This window comes from Ixodes scapularis, unplaced genomic scaffold (genome assembly GCF_016920785.2).
Source record: "Ixodes scapularis isolate PalLabHiFi unplaced genomic scaffold, ASM1692078v2 PGA_scaffold13__105_contigs__length_92229423, whole genome shotgun sequence".
Taxonomy (NCBI): Eukaryota; Metazoa; Arthropoda; class Arachnida; order Ixodida; family Ixodidae; genus Ixodes; species Ixodes scapularis.
In genome coordinates this window covers 85,937,395-85,952,686 of record NW_024609839.1, presented here as the reverse complement: position 1 = coordinate 85,952,686, position 15,292 = coordinate 85,937,395, and the positions used below count along the sequence as shown (strand labels likewise).

General features: G+C 49.2%; 1 protein-coding gene across 1 annotated transcript; it reads right to left on the bottom strand.

The window, feature by feature from the left end:
- Window positions 1-2,579: 2,579 nt before the first annotated feature.
- Window positions 2,580-14,905, bottom strand: LOC121048050. The gene is made up of 4 exons (XM_040503903.1): window positions 14,704-14,905; window positions 4,157-4,410; window positions 2,772-2,957; window positions 2,580-2,717 (listed from the first exon to the last, which is right to left on the bottom strand). Exons 1-4 carry the CDS (start codon window positions 14,903-14,905, stop codon window positions 2,580-2,582), a joined length of 780 nt encoding a protein of 259 aa, XP_040359837.1.
- Window positions 14,906-15,292: the final 387 nt, after the last annotated feature.

The following is a 15,292-nucleotide window of genomic DNA, read 5'->3' as shown; positions in this document are numbered from 1 at the left end:
CGCTGATTTCGTAGATCGCAGGGATTTGCTCTTCGAGTGTTTGGCGGCTAAGTAGACGCGCAGGCATTTCTTAGAGTGTATCTCTCCTCAATATGTTCGAGAGAGACAGTTTAGCGGTCATTGACACGACGGTTCTATCGAACCAATCCTCGGCAAAAGTGTATGTCGGGAACACTGCCGCGGAGATGTGGGACGTGTACACTCAACTAGACGACGTCTCCTTGTTTTAGATCGCCTTTGCTGTTAAACAACCCTTTTGTTAACCTGTCAGTATCTCTGTTGGTAGCAATCTGAACCAGGCTGACTTTGCGCCAATGAATCTGCGCTGATACGGCGCTGCATAAGTTACGTTCAAGCAGGGCAGATCGAACGCCGGAGAGGAGGTGAGCCCCCCTCGCCTCGCCTGCTCCCCGGCGCTCCAGCCGGCGACCGGCGCCGCATGTGCGTCGCCGTCAAAATTTTGTGCGGCGGTAATCTGGCCAATCAAAGCACGCCGCTCCGCGGCAGATCTGGAAGGGCTAGGTTTTGGAAATACGCCCTCTCCGGCATTCGCTCTGCTAAGTGGAAAGAAGGCTTCGTGGGAGGAGCTTTCCAGCGGCTTTTCTTAAATGCGGCAGGGGTTGATTTAACGCTTCGATGTATGCCTGATATTATATAAGGTGATATCTCAGAAAATATGAACGCCTCTCATTCATATTGATATCTCAGAAAATACTGACGCCTGGCTGTCATTCGTGACAATATTTGGAAATTTCCAAATAACTTCTTGAGATTGTTCTTTTTTACCAGGAAAGTCGGACTCTCACACGCGTGACACTGCTCTTGAATTGAACTGTTTCGACGCAAAAAGTGCACTTGCATTAATTCCCAAAACGCAGATTAAAAAAAAAAAAATCTTTAGCTTGAAGTAACATTTGTAGACACACATTTACACATAATGGCGCAGTCTAACTGAAATACAGTAAAACCTTTCATTTTCGCGGCCCCTATTTTTCGCGAGTCGGTCACAGAGTACATAATCCCGGCCAGTTAAGCCCGCGAATTCCAGACGCCTTTAAATTTCGCAAATTTCAGTTCGCGTAATTTGCGAAAATTAAGGGCTCCCTGGGTTTTACAGTATAAATAAGCCGACATTGAAGCGTTCTCCGAAACTGAAGCGTCCCATCTACGTGAACCTTCCAAACTGATAGGTTCAGCCGAACTTAAGCATTAGCCAAAATAAAACTTTTAACCAAATTTAAACTCTCTTCTGAACTGGGGCTTCACCAAATTGAGGCGTCAGACGAACTGAGACAAAAACCGGTATGTTTTATTTTCCGATAGGAACAATGGGCGCTTTGCACTAGAAGCAGCATATTCAATAAATAAAATGACAATAATATAGGCACTTCATTGTTTCCGTTCAACACGCGTCTTCGTAACACGGTGCAGATGCTGCACCCTGCCACGAACATTTCTTTTAATTACACGAGCATTAGAACGCTCGTTTTGATGAAAACCCGGCGGTTTCTTTCGTTTGTCAGCGCCGGGGAGAGAGGGAGAAGGATGGGGAGAGGGTGACGCATGCGACGCTCCCATTGGTCCGAAGCGCTGACGTCAGCACGTGTCACCCTCTCCCTCTCTCTTCCGCGCTGACAAACTGACAGACACCGCCGGGTTTTTGTCAAAACGAGCCCTTTCGTTTTCGTCAGTCACGCGCACAACTGGCACGGAGCCAGAGAGGAGACCGAGCCGCGGCGCGGTGGAATGCGGGCGTGCTCAGTTGCTGTTCTACCGTCGCCGGTTGTTCTTCGCTCTTGGTTTCCGCAGAGGCGGTGCGTGTGCTGTGATGTGTGTGTGTAGTTAAAACGGTGGGTGCGGTTCCCTTCACGAGTGATATGAATGCAGTTCCTTCCACAAGTGATATGGACGTGGTTTTTTGCACGAGTGGCAGGGATGACCGTATCCAAGAGCTTCGAAGTATACTCTGACAGGTAGAGTACAGAAAAGGGGTGAAACAAATTACAGGAAGATTCATTGGCGGATTCTTAGGGAATGGATTAGCATAACCCTTGGGAAACGCCACACATGTCCCCCTTTGGGAATCGCTAACGCTAACCCCGTAACGAGGGGAAAAATAGGCAGCAGAAAATAAAGTAAGCAAAAGAGAAAACTCTAACAGAAAAAAATGAAGGGGCAGCGTTAGCGATTCCCCAAAAGGGACCTGTGTGGCGTTTCCCAAGCGTCATACTAACACATTCCCTAAGAATCCACCAATGGTTCTTTATTTTTTTTTCTTTGTGGAGAGGTGTTTGTTGTAAAACCACTGACTCACTTTATTTATGGCGATGCGCGGGCAATCGGTTCATCGAAGGCACCAAACGAAAGAAGGGTCAAAGGGTGCGATTAATATATAAGCTCTATATGTACCGCAACATTTCGCGCAGACAAGATTTTTAAGAGACAGGACAGTTCCTCGAAAAGGGGCTCTGTCCGATATACACCGGGAGATTACTCCACCGGCAGGGAAGGACATACGAATAAGGACATATGTTAAGTAACTTCGAGCCATGACTTGAAAGCAAGCCGCCCCAAGCGACTCATTGGCTCCTGCGCCTCTTGCGGACCGGGCGGGAGCCCAGTTCGTCCTTGGGCCGAGGTGTCCTCCCGAGCCGGTTGGAGGTGAAGAGCAGCCGCAGAGCGACACGGACCGCGGCGTCCGAGCGCTGCTGGTCCTCCTGCGTGCAGCGACATCTTCAGCTGACGCCGGCGCGATCGAGGAGCGGACCTGCCTGAAAGAGCACGAATCCGAGGAGCGCAAAGGCCACGTCTCCGACGGCGAGGAGCAAGAGCAGCGCGTGGTACGGCGTGGCCTCCTGCCAGGACCGGGACAGCAGCATCATGGTGGCCGTCATGCTCAGCTGCAGCAGACAGGATGACAGCTGCGAGATGCGCACCGGGTCGAAGTGCTCCAGGCTCTGCATCACATGGATCGAGGGATGACAGCAAGACTAGAAGACAAGACCCTGCGCCTTTCTCCCTCCAAACGTCACCACTAGTGAATCCAAGCAGCGCCGCCTAGCTTGCGTGAGCCCTATCGCCAGCGCGTCTTGCAGCGTCTGGCAACCAGTGCAACGTTAGCATGCGGCGACGCCATGACGGATGCGTCTGCAACTTTGCGGCGGCTCTAGCCGGGCTTTAGCGTCTTTGCCGCTTGGGGTGGGTCGGGTATCCACTAACGATGACGTCAAGCGTAGGCCTTCTGTTCTAGGCGGTATTGGTGACGAGCAGTCCAGGAGCAAACAAAAACAAACACAGCAAAAAGAAACAAAAAAACTGAGATTTTAATGGGACAAGACACGGTGTTGTGTTGTCCCTAATCTAATTTTTTTAGATTAGGGACAACCAGCTCACCTGTGCAATTACCCAGAGCGTGCACGCCCGTGCATACTCCGTTTCACTTGACCGCAGCCGACAATCCGGTGTAGCCAATCAGACAGCGCCGAAAGTGCTCATTGCCTTATTTGCGACCAGGCATAGTGTGAATGCGCCGCGATCCTGCGCTCTTTGGTGCGTGATTGATTTAGCGCGGGAGTAAACCAACAAAGAGAACGAGGGCCGTGACAATGCATTGTTGGTGCTGCTTATTGATTGGCTCCGTCCGATCATCGGCTCCAGTCGGACGGAGTCAAGAGGCGGAGGGGTTCTCAAAAACCGGCGAGACCATTTAACTGCGGCTGAGGACGTGTTCACGGCGCTCGTGGTTTTAAATGCGTACGTCTTCGGGATTTTGTATATGAATCTTTGTTTCGCGCCAACATGCTTCCCGGCTCTTGGGCGTCGAAAGGGACATGGCGGGATTGCCCCTTCCTTCCACCCGATTTTTTATCATAGTCACTGGTAGCCCAAGAAACCCAGGGTGTGACGAGTGTGTCACGCAACTTAATATCGATCAGCAGCCAATGCTATTACCGTGACGTAGGACGAAGCGCACGGACATAATAGGCCCTTTAGTATCTGGTGGGACGATCGCCTCACCCTGTGTCCTTCTTGTTCCAACGTCACGGGCTCTTGGAATATGGCCTCGGAACCAGCGCTCATCAAAAGGAATGCTATAGGCTGAGAAAATGCGAGGTCGTTCGGCGCCACTCTCTGGCCACATTTCACACGCTCATACTTTGTTGAGGAAGATGACGTGTGCGAGGAAGGAGACGAGCACCACGACGAACCAGGCGGCCGTGCGCAGGGACACGAGCCGCCCGACCTCTGAGACGGTCATGACGATGGCCTTGACGGCGATCGTGTACGGCACCGAGGCCCACGCGCTCACGCAGATGTTGAGCAGGATACAGCGACGGCCACCGCCCTGCGACACCAGCCCAGCAGCGAGCACCAGAACCACGCCGACCAGCAGGGCGTACACCACGAAACCTGTGCAACGTCCGTCAGGAGCAGATAATAAAAAAAAAGGAGGAAAGAGGTCGCTCCCCCCCCCCCCCCCACCCACCCTCTCTTTAATAAAAAAAAAAAAACTACATTTACCAGCTTTCTTAGGAAGAAATGTTTAGCCTTGGGTGAAATGGAAACTATATCAGATGAACAAAATATAGCTGGTCAATGCTTCGCTCCTCACGTCAGATCTCTTTGCAGAAGGGGATGGAGGTGCCAGCAGCCAGTCCGTCTGACAACTGTGCAGATTGCTTTATCTCAAGGGTGGTGCGCAACAGAGTGCCCTGATTGTAAGGCGTGCTGCAGCCGGGCCGGTGACAAGGGACAGCTAGGTTGCCATAGTGTCATGGTGACCAGATGGACAGCCTGAAGTAACTTCCGGAGATTTCTATTTTAGCTAAATACTATCTAGAATCACTCCCTAACGTTAATAACCAAATAAACGTGCCTTAGCTTTTCTTCCTAAGCAATGGCAGTCGGCAAATAAATTCAAGAAATATGAGCATCACTCATCCCCTCAACTCGGAGCCAGAACAAGCGGCCACGTGGCCTGGTGCTTACCCTGCCGCCAACGTTAATCATAACCACGCGCTGGTGTCGGCAAAGCAGAAAACGCGTACTGAGTACCAGGCATTGTAAGAGTTCGGCTATTCTAATCACTGCAGTGGTTGGACACGAGCCACTACCCGAGTGTCCGTCGAGGCATTGATTGTTACGAGCCGAAGTCGAGTGCTCACGCAGTTCTCGTGTCCAATCCATGAGCCGCGCTCGAATGCCGTCAGGCGGGTGGTTTCGAGCCCGCAATGACGTCATCGATCTTTGCGAAGGCAAGACTGAAAGAAATAGTTCCTTTTTATTTTCGTAATTATGCCGCGACCGAGAAGCTTCTGAATCCGTGGCGGTCTCTGCGAGTATACTTGGGCCAGACTAGGACCAGTGTACCTCTGTAAAGTCCTGAACGTTCCAACCCGATATCCTTTCATGTCCCCAACAAGAACCTCGGTTAGTGGAGTAGAACGAGCATTATATCATCATCGATATGTTGGCTGACAGCGGTGCCGCTACGGCCACAACGGCAAGAAATTCTTTGGAAATATTGGTTCTGAATAAAACGGAGCAGGCAAGACGCCAAAAAGAAGAAGAAAAAAAAAAGAGGGGGGGGGGGGGGGGGGGAAGGAGGGGCTGTTTTTATTTACGGCTGGACAATACCTAATACAGATTGCAATAAAATGCCCAATCTGCATATTTTTTAGCGTCTTATTCTGTCCTAGCCCCATGGAACGCAAGGTATCTCTATTTCTCGCATACATATTAGGAAGTTTTAGTAGACCGTGTTTCCCCCTCCGCTAACCCTCCGCAACGAAGAAACCGCCACTGCGCCTTCGTGCCGATGGCTTTGGCTGTAGACTTCCGGATAGCAGAGGTGCTTAGCGGAGGGGGAAATACGGTCTACTAAAACTTCCTATTACGTTTCGCTTTGTACCGAGAGAAACTGCGGGAGAGGAGGAGTTCAGAGCGTCCGGTGATGTCGGATCGTCGAGTTCTGACTGGAATGATTGTAGACGGAAAGGACGCCAGACCCTGGGGGGCTATGTTGCGCTCCCCAGGAGACTAGGGAGAAGGAAGTGACGTCAGCGATACACCAAACGTAGATTGGGTGTTGACAGAAGAAAACAAAATCAACATCCAATCTGCATTTGCTGCGTTGTTGATGTCACATCCTTCTCCCTAGTCTCCTGGGAGTCCAAAAAGCGCAACATAGCACCCCTAGGGCGAGGAGCAGACGACGTTCTTGCTCGCTCTGATTGGTGGGGAGGCAGTGGGTGGAGAGCGGCCAACCTTTGGGTCTACCCACGAACTTGCACTCTGCATTGGAGTTTATACAAGTGAGTCACCACAGAATCCGTAATGAATTAAGTTCGACTTCTCGCGGAGTTTTACTAATTTCCCTCTTTATGGGGTGAATGAACATATATGTGCATATAAAATTAGCTACATGTTATTTTATCAAGACGGTACGCGCGTTTCAAACGCCCAAAGCATCGTTTCTTCTCCCGACAACCAAATCGTGTAAGGGCTACTTCGCGTAGCGGATGAGCAATGCGCAAAACTTTTTTTTTCTTCTTAATTAGGCTAGGAGTATAGACATGGAACTATGACTGCTGGATCTCTGCAGGGACATGCTAAATTATGATCTGTGTTTTCGGTGTATAATTTTCGGCGAATTGGGGGGTGTTTTCTGGGGTTTACTTTTTCACAAACATTCGGCGTTTTTCTGTGTGAATATTAGGTTTCGGATAAAAAAAAAGTTGGGGTTCCCGTCGAAGAAAATAGGGACATAAAATGCCCCAACGTTTGGGAAACATGTATACCCGAATACTTGAAAGGAAAAACCATCGAGCTCGACGGGGACGGAAACGAGACTTCTTTCAAGTATTCCTATCTATTCAACAACACGCCCGTTTTCAATTATGTTTACCCGTGGCCTGAATAATTAGAAAAAGACCCCGTGCAGACAAGAAAAAAGAAACCAGGCAAGAGGTCCGGTTCCGAAGCAAGAAGCATGCCTGGCGGATAGCGCATTCAACTCAAGTGAAAATGCGTTTTAATATTTTAAAGGGTGAATTGCTCGGCTATAGTTGGTTGTTGAACGACATCAGCGTATGTCCTGTTTGCTCCTTCTACTTTTGTCCCGTCCTTTTGCGCTGTTTTTAATAATGACGTTTTATTTATACAAACGTCTAGGTCTAGGTCTGTTTTCCGAGACAACATTGGCATAAAGCTGTGAACTAAAAAAATTTGCTTCCTGATACGCTTTTTTTCTTATTTTTTTATATTTAAGGGCATTTCAGGTTTTTTGGTTTTCCTCGATTTTGATTAAAAAGCCTCGGGGGTTGATTTTCGGGATTTATCGTTATTGTTCCGCAAACACGGAACCTATACAGTTATAAGGTCTCAGAGGCGTGGTGCTTCCCACGAGAGCTTCGGGGGGGGCACCTGTTTGTACGAGGTAGAGCTCGAGCTCGAGCGCCGTGGTGGGCTCCATCTCGGAGGGGACCCCGAGCACCATGAGCAGGGTGCCCACGATGGTGAGCAGGCAGCAGCTGACCACCAGCACCGACGAGGGCTCGTGCAACAGCGTCGCCGTCAGCAGCGCCCTGCGACAACAGAGACGTCACGTGTGTTCGTCAGGACGGAACCGTCATTGAGTTCGTGGATAATCAACCTTCCCTTGGAAGGTCTTCTCTGGTGTGTGCAATTTTTATGCGGCAACGCGCAAGCGGGGTGCCCCTGAAACCAAACTAACGCTTAATATTAATAGCACACCGTGTAATTTCACGCCTTATCACCGGCTATCATTCAGGTTGAACACTAGTGAAGCGTTCGGCGGAACTTATATCCACGTTCCATTGTGGTTGAGGAGGTCGTTTACAGGATTTAATTATTTTATAATCTAGGGTCACTATACAGGATCAGAAGGCCAGGGAGCCTGGAGGTCTTTCAGGTGTCCCGCCACTGGCGCCAGCTCCTTCGATAACGCTTCGATGTCTTGTGAGCTTCAAACGGGCGCATAGCCAAAGCATGTCGGAAGGCAGAGCACGTGTTGGACGTCGGAAGGAAACGTTATGCCGTTCTGATCCTTCCAGTGACTGGGCGTTGGCCAATCCCAGCATCAGGCGAGCGCAAAGACTGCTCACGTGACGAGACCGTTGGCCATGCCGATGGCGACCACCGCGGTGGAGGAGGTGAACTGGAGGGCCAGTCCCTGGGCCACGTCCGCCGAACTGCCTGCGTACGGCCCGGCTCACGACGGGCGCCGAGTGCGGGAGCGCGGGGGGCAACGCACCCACCGAGCGTTGCTCCCAGCAGCCAGATCGGGTCCAGCAGGCAGCCCAGCTCGAAACCCCCGAGGCCGCCGCTTCCGCCTGCGCATCGGCGAGCGGGTCTTTAAACCACCATGGTGGTTCGACAGTTTCGTGCACGTACTGCGATCAAGAGTTGTATAACCGTTTTCAAAAATGCGCGCCCTCCAGTGCTGCATGCGTCGATTATCCGAGGCCGTCATATTTTGGGCATACGCTTTGAGCACGCGTTGAACCCGCCTAAAAGTGAAGACCTGCGGATGACGTCATCGTTAGTGGATTACCGACCTGCCCCAAGCGGTAAATACGCTGAAACTGGACGAGAGTACGCCACGAAGCGTCAGACGTTTGTCTTGGAGTCGCCGGGTGCTGTCCGGACCGCAAGTTCGTCTGCTTCTTTTTTCAGGGCTTGTGGTAACGTCAGAACGCCGAGCTCTCATTGGCTCCGATAGAGGGATAGTGGGTAGACCTCAATGCTAGCTACCTTGAGGTCTACCCACTATCTTTCCAATCGGGGCCAATCAGAGCTCGACGTTCTGACGTCACCACAACCGCTGCTCAAGAAGCAGACGAACTTGCGCTCCGTATAGAGCTCGAACCAGGTGAAATCTTAAATCGTCTTGTCTGATTATGATTTCCGTCCTGCGACTCCCTATGTAAAAAAAAATGAAAAAAAAGGAAAATAAAAATAATAATACTGACCGGATCAAGCCACACCGGAATCACCGGAGTCGTTTTTTGAATTTACCGAAAACATGGAAGCCGTTGACTGGAACCGGCCCGAATGGAAGTGTGCCTCTGGTCGAGCGCAGATTGAAGTCATGGCCGCCAGATACGAGACCGAATCTGACATGGATCTGACATTTTCGTACGGGATAGCTCGCCAGCTCTGCTTAGTGGAAGCTGGTCTTCTCCTTTCGAACTGTTGCGTCGCGGAGAAGCGGCATTGCGGGTGACCAGCGCTGTGGGAGGCACGAGCGCAAAACGAGCAGTCTTGAGTTGGCATAGCGATATTTGTATCGCGATACTGTAGGTCGTCACTGACTTTGATAACTTTCAACTGTAACTCGATACATTCTTTTTTTCTTTTTAAGTAAGCGTAACGACGACCTAAATACTTTCCTGAAAAAGTAAAAAAAAGGTATCTGTAAAAATAGATACTTTTCGCGAAAAATTGACCCCATTTTGTGCACACTACAGCGGGTTCGACCATGTGTGGAGGTTGGGCCCCACATTAGGCGGGACAAAATAAAACAAGAACTCAACATTCTTTCGTCGGAGCAAAGTGCCGGCGCAGATTGCAGACGTCTTTCTTGTTCTGTTTTTCATTTTTCATTGCACGGAAAGTGCGCATTTAGCATTTGTTTTATTCAATCTTTTTGTGCGTGTCTCTCTCGCCCCGTCTTCAACCTTCTCGGCCTCAGTCAAGCAACAGAGCCGCCTCAAGGAAACACGCGACCCGCGACGCGTACACACCTAACGGTGAACTGTTTAACGTCGACCGAGAGCCTCTGTCGTCGGTGCCGCAGCAGTCGCGGTGACAGCTTTCTTTGCGAAAGCGAGTCGCCGCCAGAAGACACTGTCTGACCGGGGCCACAGACGATGTTTCCACTGTTCGACTTGCACTTTTCCAGGGGCCGTGAGCCCGTGATCCACGGTCGAGTCTTTTGTTCTGCGTTGCATAGAAGAAATTAAAAAGAAAAGCGAAACGCATTCCGAGATGACCTTCTCTTTTTCTGTTGGCTTCTTTCTTTACCTTGTTTCATAATAACGGTCTTTTCCACTTTATTCAGTTCCGAATAAAGTGGCTTCTGCTCCCTTCCCTATCATTGTAATGTATATGCGTTCGTCCATCGGTATCTCCCTCTCATGTCAGCTAAGAAAGGGGAACAAGAGAGCTGTTAAAGGAAGGGAGAGAGAGAACGTCCCAAGAAAGAAAGAAAATGGATGGCAATTAACCGTTATAGCTCAAACGAGAGGCTATCACGAGTGACGAACGGCTGGTGTTACCGTGGCCCGGCTATGAACTGCACTTTGACTTTAGCGATAACTTCACTGCTGGCTGAAAATCCTGCCAAAAAAAAAAAAAAAAAGTATTCGCAGCCGGGAGGTCCTCTTCCTCCATTCTTCGCAAGCACGTCGGGGTGAGTTTCGTTTCTGGACACTATACCGCTAGGCATGGAGACGGAACGAGGGAAGGCTGAAACCTCGACAGCGCTTTCCAGCCTCAACGGCTTTCCCACTATTAGGTAAGTTTTCTCATGTCTGTATACTGCCCTGCCGTCTAGCGCACCCGTTGAGCGCCTCTTTATGCCCGTGTCCCGCTAGAGCGACAGACAGAAACAAGAGACAGCGACAAGCCTCAAACCCATGCAGCATGCTCGCGATGGCACCTTTGGCTGGCGTTTAGTCGTTCGGTGCTCGTGAAGTAAGCACGAGCGATTGCAAGTCTGCCAAAGCCACCTTCGCGTGCATGATGCTTGTGTTTGAACATAGCTTCCTTTATTATACAAAGCCTGCCAAATCGCGAAAGACCCTGATTTGAGGCTTGTCGCTGTCGTTTGTTTCTGTCTGTCGCTCTAGTGGGACACGGGTATTAACAAGGGCCCGGATCTGTTCAGCATCAAAAGGGGGAAAGTTAAAGGAGCAATGCAACAATTTTTGTACTTTGCACAAATACCGCGTAAAACGGATCCCTAACGTTAATGACCTATGAAACACGCGTTCGTTTTTCACCTCACGCAATAGAAGTCCCAGAAAAAAATTTAAGAAAAACGAGCAGCATTCACCCCCTCAACTCGCAGCCAGAACAAGCGGCCACGTGATCTGGAGCCGATTATATGCCGCCAGTGTTGATCATAGCCACGCGCTGGGGTTGGCAAAGCGCAGGACACGCGCTGAGTTCCAGACATTGTTATGGCTCGGCTATTGTCGTCGTTGCAGCGATTGGACACGGGTTACAACCCGAATGCTTCTCGAGATAGCAATTGTCACGAGCCCAAGTCGAGTGCCCACGCAATGCTTGGGTCCAATCTATGAGCCGCATTCAAATATCGTCACTTGGGTGTACTGCGATCCCCGAGTTACGTCATCAAATTTTGCAAAGGAGAGATTGAATGAAAATGATCGCTTTTGTCCTTGAAATTACACCGCAACAAAGGCGTTTCTTGGCCAATGGCGTTGCGTGTGAGTATCCTTGAGTCCCAGGTGTGCCAGTAAGCTCGTGTAGAGAGAAAAACATTCCGATTGAATATCGTTGCACAGCTCCTTTAAGTGATCTTTGAAAAGTAGTCGCTGCTGCGTTACAACAAGAACTAAAATAGTTTTTTTATTTAGTCCGTCTTGTATGGAAGCGGCAAACGTTTTGTATCACTAAAGTCGTGCGGCGGTAATAATATGTATCTTAGAAAGTGGAATGAGAGTTTACTGAGAGTTTCAAAATAAATATAAATCGTAGTCATTGTTTGTTGTCGCCAATGCCTTCATCGCTAAAAACAACAACAACAACAACAAGAAAAGTACTTTGAAAGTAACTAAGCTACTATGACGAAGTAACTGTAACTGTAACGCGTTAATTTTACGTAACTGTAACTTAAATACATTTTTGACAAACCATGTGTAACTGTAACTAATTACTTTTTAAAAGTAACTTACCCAAGACTGAAAACGAGTGGCGACCACGCGTGTTTCAACGTATTAGATGGGGTCGCAAGTAGGGCTGGGCGTAAATTAAAAAAAAATTAAAAAAATAACCCGATTGATTGGTTCCTTTAATCGATTAATGAATCGATTGATCGGCTTTGTTCATTCCCATGCGTAACCGTTTTTAGAGAAGTCAAAATTAAATGTTTTGCTTCTGCTGAATAAGTAATAAACGGTCCAATATACAATTTCAGACTTTAAATTAAACTTGATGCGTAGTTCAGAACAGTCATAAGACACCCGCACTCACCAATAATTACTTCAGCCGCAGTGGCAAAGAGGTTCGTTGATAGCCTACGGCAAGGGCGAACTCCTTCGATTGTTCACAAAAGTCTCTGATACGCTAAACGGACACTTGCACGGTGTTTAAGCGGCTGGGACACGTATAACTTTCTGCACTTGTTTACAGTTACTACAAATCTCACACCTACAGTTCACTGTAGGTGGGCCAGTACACCACTACTGGTGTACTGGCCCACGTCTGCGTGGTAAAAGCGTAGCATTTTTAATTTTGTGTGTTCCCCCAAATTTAACTGATTAACCGGTTAAATAATTAATAGCGATGAAAGTATTAATCGATTCATCGGTGGCTAAACGATCAGATGCCAAGCTCGCTTACACACTTTTGAGCCAGTGCTACAGGCAGCCGCATCGCCGATGCGGCAGATACACTTGGCTGGGGACTAGAGTAAATGAAAAATGTCTGGAGTATTTATTCACTGGCGGTCATAGCTGTGTGCGAGAATGCTGATCGCGTGCTGAAGCCGAGCTTCCACAGTTTGTTTGCAAGTGCATTCCGCACCATCAAGACTGCTGGTCTAAGCAGCCCATAAATGTGCTCGTTCGGAGCATGCGCACTGAACAGCGCACTCAAATATAACGTCCAGCCCAGCGTGCGATCATGCGCGTGTTCGTCGCTTCGGAAAGCGAGCAAACCGCGCGCAGTTCGTACGAACGATGAAAAGGGTACCGTCCGAAACCTGATTATTGAAATCTTGTCTCCAGCTACGTTGTCCATACATCTAACATAGGCGAAGAAAAAAAAAAAAAAAAAAAAAAGCAGGAAATTACCACTTGGAACAAGTTAAAAATATAAAAGAGGCAAAGCAAGGATTGCCAACGATGATAAAAACGTAAACACCTCCCAGTTGCGTGGCAAGGGAAAAATATGTTTATCCCCATACCGGAAGTTTCGCGATTAAACATGGCGACGATTACCCCAAGGGTGTTAAGTAGCACCCTTAGGGCATTAGCCCGGGGAGTTAGCCACTGTAGAAGCTGATTCACACCTTTAAGGGTGTAAATTATTTTTGTGTGTATGACTGAGAGTATAGCGGGCGCGTGGATGTAGCTTTGGCATGCTCGCAATTGCACAGGTTTGCTCGCCCGAGCAGAGACATGGCGCCGGCTAGTTGTCCCGCGTGTACCTTTTCCCCAAGGGCGCAGCCATCTTGAATGTCGGCACTTCTGGTATGCGGTAAAACATCGTTTTGAGCTCTCCACGCCGCTGGAAGGTGTTTACGAAAAATGCGTGATTGTCACAGATCCTTGTTTTGCCTCACCTATATTTTCTCACATGTTCCAGGTTGAAACGTTTTATTATTTTTTCGTCCCGCATACCAGATACGGAACCCACGTGACGGAGAACGACAGGAAACAGAAAACGTCTTCTTGTATTAACGTCACACATCAGCGACCATTGGGGTGACTTCGTTGCTCAGCGCGTATAGCAAACATTTCGCAACCCCAAATTCATTTTTCTCGGCAATAACAGTAAGCAAATGACCGCCAGTATGCAAGGACGACTTCTGACGGCCATATGTGGAACAAAACGTTGGTCCATCATAATGATCATGGTGGTTTATCACCTTTGCTGCCCAAAACTGACGTATAGACGTTTTCTGTTTCCTGTCGTTCTCAGTCACGTGGGTTCCGTATCTTGTATGCGGAAGCAAAAAAAAAAACATTTAAACCTGAAATAGGCGACCAAATATAAGTGAGGCAAAACAAGAATGTGTGCACCCAGAGTGAGGATACTTCAACTTCCTCCGCTGGTGCAAGCACGTGCAATGCCAAGCTTCTATGCGCTATGAAAATGATAGCATAACCGCGTGGGTACCACGTGCACTCCTTTACTGGACGCCATATTTGAGGGCGCTGTTTAGAGCGCATGCTCAGAACGAGCTCACAATAATAGGCTGCCAAGACCGGCAATCTTGATGGTATGGAATGCACGTTGCAAATGAACTGTGGAAGCCTGCAATCAGCACTCGCTAAGAGCAGTCGGGCACAAAGCTATGGCCGCCAGTAAATAGACCTTTCGAAAAAAAGAGCGTGTGGCCGGAGCCATTTTCAGTGTTTGTGCGCATGGCGCGTGCTTTGCTCGCTTTTCGAAGCGACGAACACGCACGTGCTGGGTTGTAAAGATAGGACGCTGCACTCTGATTTTGTAAACATTGGATAGGTATATATTCCCTACAGCGGGTACTCACTGAACGCCATACTTGAGTGCGCTGTTACCAACGCCAGCTGTGCACTGCGCGTGCTCAAAACCATCTCCCATCTATCGGCTACTAACTCGGGCAATCTTCATTGTATGAAATGCACGTTGCAAAGGAGCTAGAAACTCACCACCGGCAGCCGCGGACTCAGCTATGACCGCCGCTGAATACTCCTCATAGATAAAAGACGGGGGTGTCTATAGACTTACTGAGATGGAGCCTGCGCAGCGCGTACTTCTTCAGCACGAAGCTGGAGGCATTGAAGAAGACGTTGGCGAAGGCTAGCACCAATCCCAGCAACGTCCCGGACTGGGCCTGTACATCGGAACCTCCTGCCCAGCAGATGACGCGGTCCTCGGAACCGGCGTCCCACATGCCCTGAAGCGAGCTTATGGACCGCTGCAGCGACATGCTCCAGTTCAGAAAAGATCATCGGCTGCACAAGTCATCCGCCAGCGCTTGCTCTTACCTCACGCATGCTACGATAAGAACCGTCGTGCACCGCAGCCTATTAAGGCACATCCGTGACTGCGTTGGCGTGTCACGCCGCGAAGTTGCTGATGTTTTTTTTCTGGCTGACTGCGGACACGCTCCCACGATTCACCTGGCCTAGCTCGAGTTGGTGATCTTGCTGGCCGTCTTGATTGTATCGATAGCAATGCGCCCCTGGGTTGACTCTTTTATTTTTTTTTTAATGGAAATTCATCAGAGAGAAACGAAAGTTATTGAATGACGAAAATAAATATTTCAGCGTCCCATCCTTGTTGGCTTTGACTTTATAAGCCTGCCATGTTGTGT